Genomic DNA, 12014 nt, shown 5'->3' with positions numbered 1-12014 from the left:
AAAACAGTTTGTCAGTCTGTATATCTAAGGCTCTGGTCTGTCCTAGGTGTGAGGGGAAAGGTAGGCATGTTCTCATCTATACTTTGTTTAATTATTATTTTGGATAGAGGGAGGATCACTTTTGTCAAGCGTTTAGGGGACGGTCAGGTGAAAATATATTTGGACTAAATTAGGGTCATCCATTTTAATTTCAGAGAGGTCTGATTTTTTTCGATGTATCCCTTATTATTAATAACTTACCTTTAGCTGTCCTACAGGTAATATTTAACTGTTGTCTGTCTGTTACCTGTTTCCCATCTGTACGTCTCTTACTCAGTTGTTGGTTGTTGTTTTCCATACTAAAACACAGACCCCCTTTTTGAGAAAATGATTCATAATTGAATTTCATTCTTCTTCCCTCCTTTTTGTCATCATGGCCACGCCACCAAACCAGGGAGGGATGTCGGATTGAGAATGTGCAAAAGAATATTAAATGCCGGAAGTATGCCTTCAACATGCTGCAGCTGATGGCATTCCCCAAGATCTACCGGCCGCCGGAGGGGACCTATGGGAAGGTTGACTCCTGAACCCAACCTATATATAGGAACGAAGACAGCTACGTCCTGATTCTCCACCCTCCACAGGGAGTGTGCATGTGCACACTTTGGGAGAAGTGTTGGGAATCAGGACACAGCCGGTGTAAAAACAAACCAAATGATTCCCGACGTAATCTAATCCAAGCAGTGAATATAGTAGCAATAGAAATGTAGCCATGCACTGCAGGTCCAGATGTAACAAATAAATACAAGGTTTAGGTGTTTCTGATATTGGCCATGTTATGCAATGTTGCTGGGACACACTGTTTTGTACGAGTTAAGTTTGTCCGTATTTCTTGTTCAGGCGTTTCTTTGTCATTTTCTTAATCGTTGAGTCATCGTTTGTAAGATCTGCGAAGCATGTTGCTTGCCAATTGAGCATACTTTCTCATGCTCTGTTTCTGAAATGCCTTAAAGGTTAGTCACATTGGAACAAGTAAACACAGTAACTAATTTGCGTCAGACAACATGGCTTGAAGGAAGCCTTGAGAAGGTTCTATAAGTTTGAGAAAAAGCTGAACAGACTTTCCCGTTTAGCTTGTTGTTCATGTTCACACGGGTCTCTTTTGTAGAAGGCTGTCTGTCCCTTAAGGAGCCTGAGAGAGCTTACTGTAAATACAATTTAATTCCATGAATATGTTCTCTCAATCATGGTTGCTTTTACGACCACCTCATATTTTTTGGTACAATAATAAACTCAATCGTAATGTCTCACAAAATATGTTGAATTACTGCCATATCACATGCTGTATATAACTTTACTTTTGTTTAAAAATATTGTTTTCCTTTATTTTCCCTCCACAATCAGTCAATTGAAAACCAAACCATAACCCCTTTGTATCATAATATTTATTTTTATATCCTTTTTTAATCCGCTTTTATGCTTTATTCGGGGTCACTGTCTTGGATTCAAAAGCATCCAAGGCTCTTCCTGTATGTTAAATATCTTTGTTTGCACTTTGCAATGTGTTGCATTCCTGTTTATTTAATTCAAATCCATTTGATTAAATTACTTGGGATGGATGTTAATATCTGTGTTCATCTTTTCATAATGTCTATCTAATTAGGGCAATGGATGTTGATCTCTCTGAGGCAGGAATGTCCAAATAAGAACGCACGCACGCACGCACGCACGCACAAAAACTCATTCTCGCCTCATTGTTTCCTAACAGGGAACTGATCTGAGGTAGTTCCCTTTTTCACAATATTGGCTTCCAACTCCAACCAGTTCAATGACTGACCAGGGTTAGAAAGGGGTTTGCTACATTATCTCAGTCAGTTCTTTGGTTTTATAATCATTGGCTTCCTTTTCGCTTTTCTATTGAGAGGCACTGTATGTAGTAAACGTTCTGGAAATCTATCTACTAGGGAACCTTCATTCTGAATCTAGAGCGATGAAGGAACACTAACGTTACATAGAGTTTTTTGTACCTCTTCTTGGAAGGAACTGATACATAGGATGCATCCCAAACAGCCCCCATATTCCTGTGTATAGGGAACAGAAGTAGTGCACAGGGTTCCATTTGGGACATAAATACGGTAGTTCTTATTTTTTTGCATCATTTCAGGTTCTTCCCAGCATCTTGGAATTACAATGAATCACATGATCTTCAGAAAATAAATGAACCAATGGGGCGCTCCGTTGTCCAAAAACACCAAACTCTCCTGGAACAATAAGATATCCACAAAACCATAGTTCTGCATTTCAAGTACAGGAGAACACAACCCTCAAAACAAAACAAAGAAAAAGATCTTTGAAGAAAAACATTGGGTTCCTTTCAACAGTATATTGGCAATATTCTCAGTACCAGCATGTTATTCTGAGCATTCGTCCAAATATTTGGAGAGAACGGGGAGAGATGAAACGGAGGCAGAACAATGGGACTGAGGTGGTGTTATGGCGTTCGTGCGTCTCGCCTCGTTGGCCCTTTGTGTTTCTGGTCCCCAGTCAGTCCCCTCCGTGTTCAGGCTGGGTCCAGGTGGGGTCTGGTTTCTCTGGTGGTCACACACACACACACGCCACTCATTCTCGCCTCATTGTTTCCTAATAGGGAACTGATCTGAGGTAGTTCCCTTTTTCACAATATTGGCTTCCAACTCCTACCACTTCAATGACTGACCAGGGTTAGAAAGGGGTTTGCTACATTATCTCAGTCAGTTGCTAATATTACAAACCCTTATCTGAAATTCCAACACTGGGCTACACTGGGCATTCCAGAGCCTGAGCAGCAGCTTCAGAAAACTAAAGAGCTCACGGGCAATTGGCTGGAAAATGGACTCCTGGTGTACCACTGACGAAGACATGGCGGAGGTCAAGAAGGAAGCGTTGGAGCGTCTGCGTCCGTACCTCTGTGAGAAGCTAGTGGCCGATCGCCACCTGGACTACCTTCGGTCCAGGAGGGTCCTTACGCGGGACGACGCCGAGGACATCTGCTGCAGGGTGGGGAACAGCAAGAAGACCGGTAGGATGCTGGACTACTTAGCCGAGACCCCCAGGGGCCTCGACTACCTCGTGGAGTCCATACGCCGAGTGAGGACCAAGGACTTTGTCATCGGGAAGATCACCAGCGAAGTCGAGGCGGTGAAGATGGAGAGGAGAGAGGAGGCCATCTTGTCAGCAGCAGGTAGTTCTTCGCCGGTCTGTATATGCAAAGAGAGAACTCCCTTTGTGTCGTTTCAGAGTGACAGTACTGGATACAAAGGCAGTGGTGAAGCACAGTCCATCCAAACCTCTCTGTCCAACTCCGAAGACAAGTGGGGTCAAAATGAAGCATCCTTTTCCTGGAGTGCCCTTCCTGAAGGAGTTAGTGTGTCTTCTCTACCCAGTCTCCCGAAACCAGGAGAGCAGGGCGCCCCTTCAGTGCCCCTTGAGGACACCGAGCCCGGGACCTTAGAGTCTGAGAGCAGTGACCAGTTTCACACCCTCCGTTCCTTTTCAAACCCCTTTCTGTGATGGAGTAATACAGAATGTCTGGATTCAAACAGTTTGGATTATATAGGGACAGTAAAGGGTTAGGTTTTATTGTTTCATAACTGTACATGTCATCGTTATCGAATGTTTTATTTTCCATATCATAAAAGCCTACAGTAAATCCACGAGACGTGGTTTCTGACACGTTTGTTCTAGCAATAAAATGTTTTACTAAAAACGTTATTGAAATGCAAAAAATCCTGTAGTTCTCAATCAGGAAACAAACAGAATTATTACAAAATGGATGTGTGCCAGAACGTTGTACTGTAGAGCTTTAGTTTCATATCAGGAAATGGAGCAAGGCAGAGCTTCCTGTTTCTTTGGGGCACAGTCCCACTTCATGTCCCTATTTGAACTTCTGCCAGGCACCCATATTCTAGGAAATGATCAAATTAACATGTTTATGTTTTCTTGGGATTTTATTTTGATTCAGGATGTGCAATTTTGACATACTGACGAGAACTCTTCAAGGGAAACTAGTTAGGGACAGTTAGTGTGTATATGACTTGGATAATGAAACAAAAACACGTAAAGCTCCAAATAGGCATTTCAATGTGTTAATAAATATGACAAAAGTACAGATGTAAAAGTTATTATATACAAAAATATAAACAGCTAGTTACAATTAAACTTGAACTGAGAGGTAATATACATTAGGACACGAGCACTAGCTGTCACTCTGCTAATTTCTTCACATACTATCATGACCAAAGGTAGAACACAAACAACATTTTTTGCTACGTTATTTATGAAAAACAATTTAAACACAAATTTCCATTATATTCGGCGGACAGTTTGCGGCTATTCTCTCCAAAAGGCGCTCCATGTTGTAGAGGAATATTGTGGAGTTGGCAACTCTCTGTGCCTCACACGGTGAGCATCTAGAACTGTTCTGTAAATGCAGAAAAAAGAGAAGCAATATAATTGACATTTAGATGAAAGCAGAGTGACATTGGCATTCAAAATACTGTTGCTGCTAATCAAATGAATGCCAATTAAAAATGTATTGTTGAACAATTGGAAGTATGGACCGTCAGGACTTCTGACAACACTACATTGCTGTTGTACCATACATTTTTGGGATAAACTTCAGAACTTATTTAAAGGTTAACTTACATATTGGCGTTCATGTTCTTCCAATGTTTTTTTCCGATGGTGGATGGATGTTTTTATTTGATCATGGTCGTTATCTGTGACCTGCATGTCCTCGATCAGGACAACCTCCAACTCCAATAAGTAACAGTGCATGAACTTAAACAGGCAGTTGTCCTGGGGAAGAACAGAACCACAGGCTGTGTTACAGTATATACACAGACTATAAAACATTGATCTGGAAATCTATAAAAGTATGCAAAAGAGGTATGTTATAATCATGGCATTACAAACTGGGGCAGACTGGGACCAGAAATCGGCCCTGGCATTTCTAACACACTGGACCCTTTTTTTCCATGACGCCCCACACCGCATTTTCAAAGGAACCAAAATAAAAAACTGTTTGTGACAGTGTGTTCTATGTATTGCATATTGCTACAAGGACTTACATTGTAGATGTCCTCATTGGTAGGAGCATACAAACAGGCATCTGATTTCTGACAAGAAAGAAAACCACAGTTGTATGAATAATTTCTTCTTATCCTTCAATGTAACACATGTTACTAGTCCTTTGAAAATTCCCCTTTACCCTAATTTCACACCAAACACGCCATAGCAGGACTACAGGACATTCATTAGCTGTAGTCTTACTTCTATGGTACTTTTCAACTGTTTCAAGTCCTCCTGAAGCTCTCTAACGTCTTGTATTGTCAGCCCGGGAGTTTCAGCAGCACCAGCAATGGGCAAATGTGCGGTGGCACTCAGGCAGCTTTAATAGAAGAAGTACGGATGAATACAGGGATGATACACAACGTAACACACAATACAATGAACTAATATGTCCCTAGTTTATTTAGTTATGATTGTGGTAATCTCTTTAAGGATTTTATACGTCATATGGTTAAAAAAAGTGTTAATTTCCAATCAGGAGTCTGAAATAATACAGGCTGTATCACAACTGGCCATGATTGGGAGTGGTGGCGCACAATTGCCCCAGCGTCATCCGGGTTAGGGTTTGGCCGGGGAAGGCCATCATTGTAAATAAGAATTTGTTCTTAATTGCTTAGTTAAATAAATACAACTAAAAATGTCAAAAGGCATGCATGTACTCTTTTATTAGGGTTGCACAAATCAGCCACTCAAGTTCCACATGCTGGTTCTTGTTTCTCCCTGGTCCCTAATTGATTAATGTACAGTACCAGTCAAAAGTTTGGACACCTACTCATTCAAGGATTTCTTTGTTTTTACTATTTTCTACATTGTAGAATAATAGTGTAGACATCAAACTATGATAACATATATGGAATCATGTAGTAACCAAAGAAAGTGTTAAACAAATCAAAATGTTATATTTGAGATTCTTCAAAGTAGCTACCCTTTGCCTTGACAGCTTTGCACACTCCTGACATTCTCTCAACCAGCTTCATGAGGTAGTCACCTGGAATGCATTTCAATTAACAGGTGTGCCTTGTTAAGTTAATTTGTGGATTTTCTTTCCTTCTTAATGCGTTTGAGCCAATCAGTTGTGTTGTGACAAGGTAGGGGTGGTATACAGAAGATAGCCCTATTTGTAAAAGACCAAGTCCATATTATGGAAAAAACTGCTCAAATAAGAAAAGAGAAATGACAGTCCATCATTACTTTAAGACATGAAGGTCAGTCAATCCGTAAAATGTCAAGAACTTTGAAAGTTTCTTCAAGTGAAGTCGCTAAAACCATCAAGCACTATGATGAAACTAGCTCTCACGAGGACTGCCACAGGAAAGGAAGACCCAGAGTTACCTCTGCTGTAGAAGATATGTTCATTAGAGTTAACTGCACCTCAGATTGCAGCCCAAATAAATGCTTCACAGAGTTCAAGTAACAGACACATCTCAACATCAACTGTTCGGAGGAGACTGCGTGAATCAGGCCTTCATGGTCGAATTGCTGCAAAGAAACCACCTTTCAACTAGGCAAGTCAGTTAAGAACAAATTCGTATTTACAATGACAGCCTACAGTGGGTTAACTGCCTTATTCAGGGGCAGAATGACAGATTTGTACCTTGTCAGCTCGGGGATTCGATCCAACAACCTTTCGGTTACTGGCCCAACACTCTAACCACTAGACTACCTATCTCCCCAAATCTAAAGGACACCAATAAGAAGAAGAGACTTGCTTGGGCCAACAAACATGGACATTAGACCGGTGGAAATCTGTCCTTTGGTCTGAAGAGTCCAAATTTCAGATTTTTGGTTCCAACCGCCGTGTCTTTGTGAGACGCAAAGTAGGTGAACGGATGATCTCCGCATGTGTGGTTCCCACCGAGAAGCATGGAGGAGACAGTGTGATGGCGCTTTGCTGGTGACACTGTGATTTATTTAGAATTCAAGGCACACTTAACCAGCATGGCTACATGCTACACAGCATTCTGTAGCTATCATTTGTTTTTCAACAGGACAATGACCCAAAACACACCTCCAGGCTGTGTCAGGGCTATTTGACCAATAAGGAGAGTGATGGAGTGCTGCATCAGATGACCTGGCCTCCTAAATCACTTGACCTCAACCCAATTGATATGGTTTGGGATAAGTTGGACCGCAGAGTGAAGGGATGCTCAGGATGTGGGAACTCCTTCAAGACTGTTGAAAAAGCATTCCAGGTAAAGCTGGTTGAGAGAATACCAATAGCCTGCAAAGCTAGGCAAATGGTGGCTACTTTGAAGAATCTAAAATATTATATATTGATTTGTTTAACACTTTTTGGGTTAGTACATTATTCCATGTGTTATTTCATAGTTTTTATGTCTTCACTATTATTCTACAATGTAGAAAACAGTAAAAACTATGAAAAACCCTTGAATGAGTAGGTGTGTCCAAACTTTTGCCTGGTATGTCATTGGATGACTGGAGAGTCCATGCACTTGCTTACCCAGGTGCCAATAAGTGTCTGACTGAAGGAATACCAAACGGTGGTCCTTGAGGACAGGAGTGGTGCACCCCGGCATGTATGTTTGAAGCATTCAAATGCCCAAATATATTGTAACGACCCTGGGTTTATAAGCGCGGAAATCGACTCTGCCGCACAGTCGATAGCGCGCCGGACTTCGGGCTAAAAGGTCGAGGGTTCGAGACCTGCCCCCTGCTGTTTCATTACAATATATTCTAATAGCATGGAATCAAGTGTCAAACCCACTATGGGCACCATAGCAATAGATTTCCCAGTGCGCAATAGTGATGTAATGAAGACATAACAACAGTATTAGATTTACCCTCAAAGCAGTAAGATGAATGATGTCATCGCCCGGCTGTTTAATAAATGAATCGTAATCTTAGCAATGCACTTGACTCTTGAAAGTGTATAGATACGAGAACCTCACGAATGCTGAGTAGTGCATGGCTTGGTGTCATACAAACGGATTACAGGGAGCATGCAGGGAGTTACAGTGAACAGAATGAATGCATAACAGCTACGCTCCTGGCCATGCAAAGTTAAAGCTACATTTCAAGCTCGCTGTAAAAACACGTACATCAGAAATGTAATCAAACTGCAGCAAGCAATGCTGCTGTGTGTGTTTCATAAGGGGCTATACCTCAATATTAAGAAGCAATTCCAGAGCTCAGTGTTCAGATACTGGTGTTGATAGTAATGGAATCCCCAGAAGAGACAGATCCATCGCACTCTTTTCTAGAAACAATCACACAAAAAGAAGACACATTGGATTGTTGTTCAAAATCCACAGGAAAGTGTTTTCTAGCGCCGGTCAACGCCCAGAGCTAGATGTTGTCCCCAAGCTGGGTCACAGCCAAAAAAACTATGTGAAAGTGAAAGTAGTTTTTACTATTGACAGCTTCTGAGAGAAAGTAACTATTTTTATACATTCATTGGAAAATAACAGAAGAACATACAGTTCTGTCATTATTCCCTAAATATTCTTAATAAACCCGTTTTTAGCTGATAGATCTGAACGTTAACACAGAGTGAGCTTTCTTGTTGAATTTCTGAAATAGGTAACAATGTTTACTGGTTAGGGATGGTTATTGTAAATTTAACAGTCAGATACTCTCCAGATCAAGGCAAAATAGCCTACTAGTTGTCTGGTCTACAGACCACAGATGTGTTACTTCAGCACCAAGTGGTTTAAATGTAATTTACAGTTAATTGTGCCAAGTGTCCCGTGTGAGGACAAGCTATTGAAATAAACGTATTTTCAACCAACAAATATGCATTTTCAATCTCTTTTTAACGTCAATGTCAGTAGGCCGGATGAGTCATCTCAAGTCAAAAATCTATTTACAAACTACTGTGATTGACAAAGTAAATTCACTAGGTTATAAACATAGTGGCAGTGTGCCACGCATGGACTTTGTTTCATGAAGAAGCACTTCGATCCGATAATTTCACTGTGTGGCTGAATAATATGACAGAAGGCAATGTAAAAAGAAGCCGTGGTTTAGGCTAAATACATTTACTCGCCACGCATATGCATTAGGTATACAATAAAACAAGTTTAGAAGTCAGACTGTCGCAGGAACTCCCTAGAACCTTTACTTTTTAGCGATAACCTTGTAGCCTGTCAAATATCCAATATTGTACCCGAACATAACCTATACAATGTAAGCTAATGACAACTTAACATTTGTAAATCGCATACCTTTGCCCTGCGCTCCAATAAACGAATGCAAAAAAGGAGCACTGTCAAAAAAGCTGTCATCAGCGTTGTTCGCTGCCCCCCTAGCAGTTAGGGCAAAAGCCAAGATCACATTCTAACATTATCCGAGAGTTATCCATTTCATGTGTCGTAAATTCCAACCATTCGTTTCTATGGCAAGTTTCCAGATCAAAGAAACGTTTGGCTCAAGTATTGCACGAGGACATAAACTCTGTGCCCGCACCCTGAACACATGGTGCGCGGAATGGCGCTCTCACCAGCGCTGGCTTTGCTGTAGCCTAAATGCTGCACACACCCTCACAACATCGTCATACTCACATGGAAGCGGGTGTTTGATGTCAATCCTCAAATTCTATGAATGACTATTTAATTCAAATTACCTCTAATACTGTAAATATTTCACTATAATCCAATTATACCTTGCAGTGAAAGAACGTCGAAAGAAAGGCTATATGAAATTCCCGGAGATTACGCAAAGAATGTCTCCATTAATATAGTGTTTTAGTCCACCAGAACCTATTCTTAAACCCAGCTCAAAGAGAGTAAACATTTAGTACCCACTCATATACCACACCTGTGTTTGATAATGCCTTTAATGGGTGATGGACGGCTGCACAATGCGAATCACATAGTTCCCAAGTATTCCCACGCATAAGAGAGAGAAACATTTGATCGTATACAAATGTAACAAGGTTTTAAATGATGTTTTAGTCAAACATTATCTGTGTGGGCTTCATGCAGTCAATTTGCCTTCTACAAATTATTTGTATTATGTTCTGCCCCCCGACCATCCGCTCAAGAAAAAAATCGTCCCGCGGCTGAATCTAGTTGATGATCACTAGAGTACGGTTTGACCATTGACTGGAGGTAGATGGGAGTGGTTGATCGCCCGTCATGGATATTAGACTTACTTATCATTCACATATATATGACTACCCATAACCAAGTAGCCTACATCTGATCTGACACTAGATTACACTGACAAATCACTACTCAAACTATCATTGTAGTGCCACTAGAGTAGACTATTGTATACAAAAAATGAATCTACAATTAACATAGGCCTACAGAAAGAGCATAACGTTTATTGTAGTTTTAGATCTTATTGACTTAGCAGTGATAGGGCAGCTACAGCTTCCACACAGTACAGATTCCAGACCTGCCAGCCTTGAATAAGTCTAATGTTTTAGTATACCACTTCAGCGCAGTGGCGGCACCCTGGCCCCACACTGCTCAAATCATAGGAAAATGCACTTTTTTAAGCCTAATAATGCTGATGGCAGAAGACTGGCTCAATATGAATGGAGGTCTACGTCACCGGCCTTCTAGGCGTCACTGAACTGGATCATCACCACCAACCCCGGACTGTCTTGTCTCATTACACACACCTGGTTCCCATTCCCCCTGATTAGTATGTGTATCTATGTGCCCTCTGTTCCATCTCAGGTTTGACAATGACTATCAATACGCTAGGATCACGAATAGAAGAAGCTGAAGAGTGCATCAACACTGCCGAGGACAAGATGGAGAACTACAGTAGGCGACGCAACATTATAATTATCAGCCTCCGTGAGGGCTGTGAGGGGACGGACCCCGTTGATTTCTCTGCTGCCATTATCCCCTACTTACTGGGTAAAGAACATTTGGTGTTCTGAACCTCTGGTTATCGAACAGGCACACAGGTCACTCGCCCATCCCCTGATCAGAACCCACAACCCTTCCTCGTTTGGTTCCTGAGGTACCAGGACAGAGAGAAAGTTATGATCCTACACAACGGGGAGGCAATTCAATTCTTTCCAGACATCAGTCCCGAAATGGTGAAATGCAGGAAGGCATTTGACCGTTTGAAAAAATAACTTACCTCCAAGAACATTCCCTTTAAGCTGCTTCAACCTGCAACGATGAAAATCATCCATGAGAGAAGATTCTTCAAAACGAAGTCGCAACTTTTCTCTGCATACTGCAGGCAATCGGCTCAGGACATGGTTGACTGACTAGCGGACCGGGTTCATTTCACTGCTAGCTGGGCTGTGTCCCACTAGCCTGCGTTATTACTTGCATAACTGGTAGGACTGCTTTGCTGGATTATACTATATCTTACTGACAGATCAATGAGGTAAGATCCCAGTATCCATGTAAACAAAAACAATGTCACTCTGGGGGGGGGGGGGGGGTTGTTTTATTTACTTTATTACATTACTGTTTTGTGAGAGACCTTCCCTTTATAATATGTGTTTGACTACAGGCTACACCAAAAATATGCAATAGAATATCCAACACCCTTATTGGACATACTCCTGACATTTGCATGCATGTATTGAGTGAACAATATGGCTAAGATAGTAAATCATACATCATTAAACATTAATGGACTGTTAACGGTCCAGTTAAACGAAAACGAGTCCTTATGTACTTGAAAAAGTTAAAAACTGATGTTGCTTTTAAACAAGAAACACAGGGACAGAACATAACAAGTTAGAGGGAATGGGTAGGACTCTTCATATAACACAAAGACACGTGGAGTAGCTGTGTTGATTAAAAATAATTGACCCTTGTGTGTAACCGAAACAATTATTGATCCACTGGGACGTTATGTAGTTGTCCATGGCAGAATGTATTCTGAATCTTGGACCTTGCTTAATGTATATGCTCCTACGTAATTATGATAATATTTTTGTTCAAGATATATTCCTCAAGGTAGCAGAATTTCAGGGAACAAGTTGG

General features: G+C 41.1%; 2 protein-coding genes across 3 annotated transcripts; one reads left to right on the top strand and one right to left on the bottom strand.

Annotated features, from left to right (window-relative positions):
* Window positions 1–1954: 1954 nt before the first annotated feature.
* Window positions 1955–4124, top strand: LOC129855906 (B-cell lymphoma/leukemia 10-like). Its single transcript, XM_055924016.1, has one exon. It carries the CDS (start codon window positions 2848–2850, stop codon window positions 3526–3528), a length of 681 nt encoding a protein of 226 aa, XP_055779991.1. The 5' UTR covers window positions 1955–2847; the 3' UTR covers window positions 3529–4124.
* On the bottom strand, window positions 3947–11239 carry il15 (interleukin 15). 2 transcript variants are annotated; one of them, XM_055924019.1, is made up of 6 exons: window positions 11152–11239; window positions 8211–8305; window positions 5290–5407; window positions 5088–5135; window positions 4663–4815; window positions 3947–4438 (listed from the first exon to the last, which is right to left on the bottom strand). In XM_055924019.1, exons 1-6 carry the CDS (start codon window positions 11161–11163, stop codon window positions 4307–4309), a joined length of 558 nt encoding a protein of 185 aa, XP_055779994.1. In that variant the 5' UTR covers window positions 11164–11239; the 3' UTR covers window positions 3947–4306. The 2 variants fall into 2 exon arrangements, with proteins under 2 accessions (XP_055779994.1, XP_055779993.1); XM_055924018.1 differs by lacking the exon at window positions 11152–11239 and adding an exon at window positions 9273–9357.
* Window positions 11240–12014: the final 775 nt, after the last annotated feature.

This window comes from Salvelinus fontinalis, chromosome 5 (genome assembly GCF_029448725.1).
Source record: "Salvelinus fontinalis isolate EN_2023a chromosome 5, ASM2944872v1, whole genome shotgun sequence".
In the NCBI taxonomy this organism is placed as follows: Eukaryota; Metazoa; Chordata; class Actinopteri; order Salmoniformes; family Salmonidae; genus Salvelinus; species Salvelinus fontinalis.
This window is presented reverse-complemented; position numbering and strand designations above follow the sequence as displayed.

Bases quoted from the DNA above. Each gene is read 5' to 3' on its own strand.
- LOC129855906 (XM_055924016.1), top strand. From the start codon at position 2,848: ATGGACTCCTGGTGTACCACTGACGAAGACATGGCGGAGGTCAAGAAG.
- il15 (XM_055924018.1), bottom strand. From the start codon at position 9,332: ATGACAGCTTTTTTGACAGTGCTCCTTTTTTGCATTCGTTTATTGGAG. The intron at 4,816-5,087 runs GTAAGTCCTTGT...GTTCTTCCCCAG, and splicing joins CCAATGAGGACATCTACAAT to GACAACTGCCTGTTTAAGTT. The intron at 4,439-4,662 runs GTAAGTTAACCT...CTGCATTTACAG, and splicing joins AAGAACATGAACGCCAATAT to AACAGTTCTAGATGCTCACC.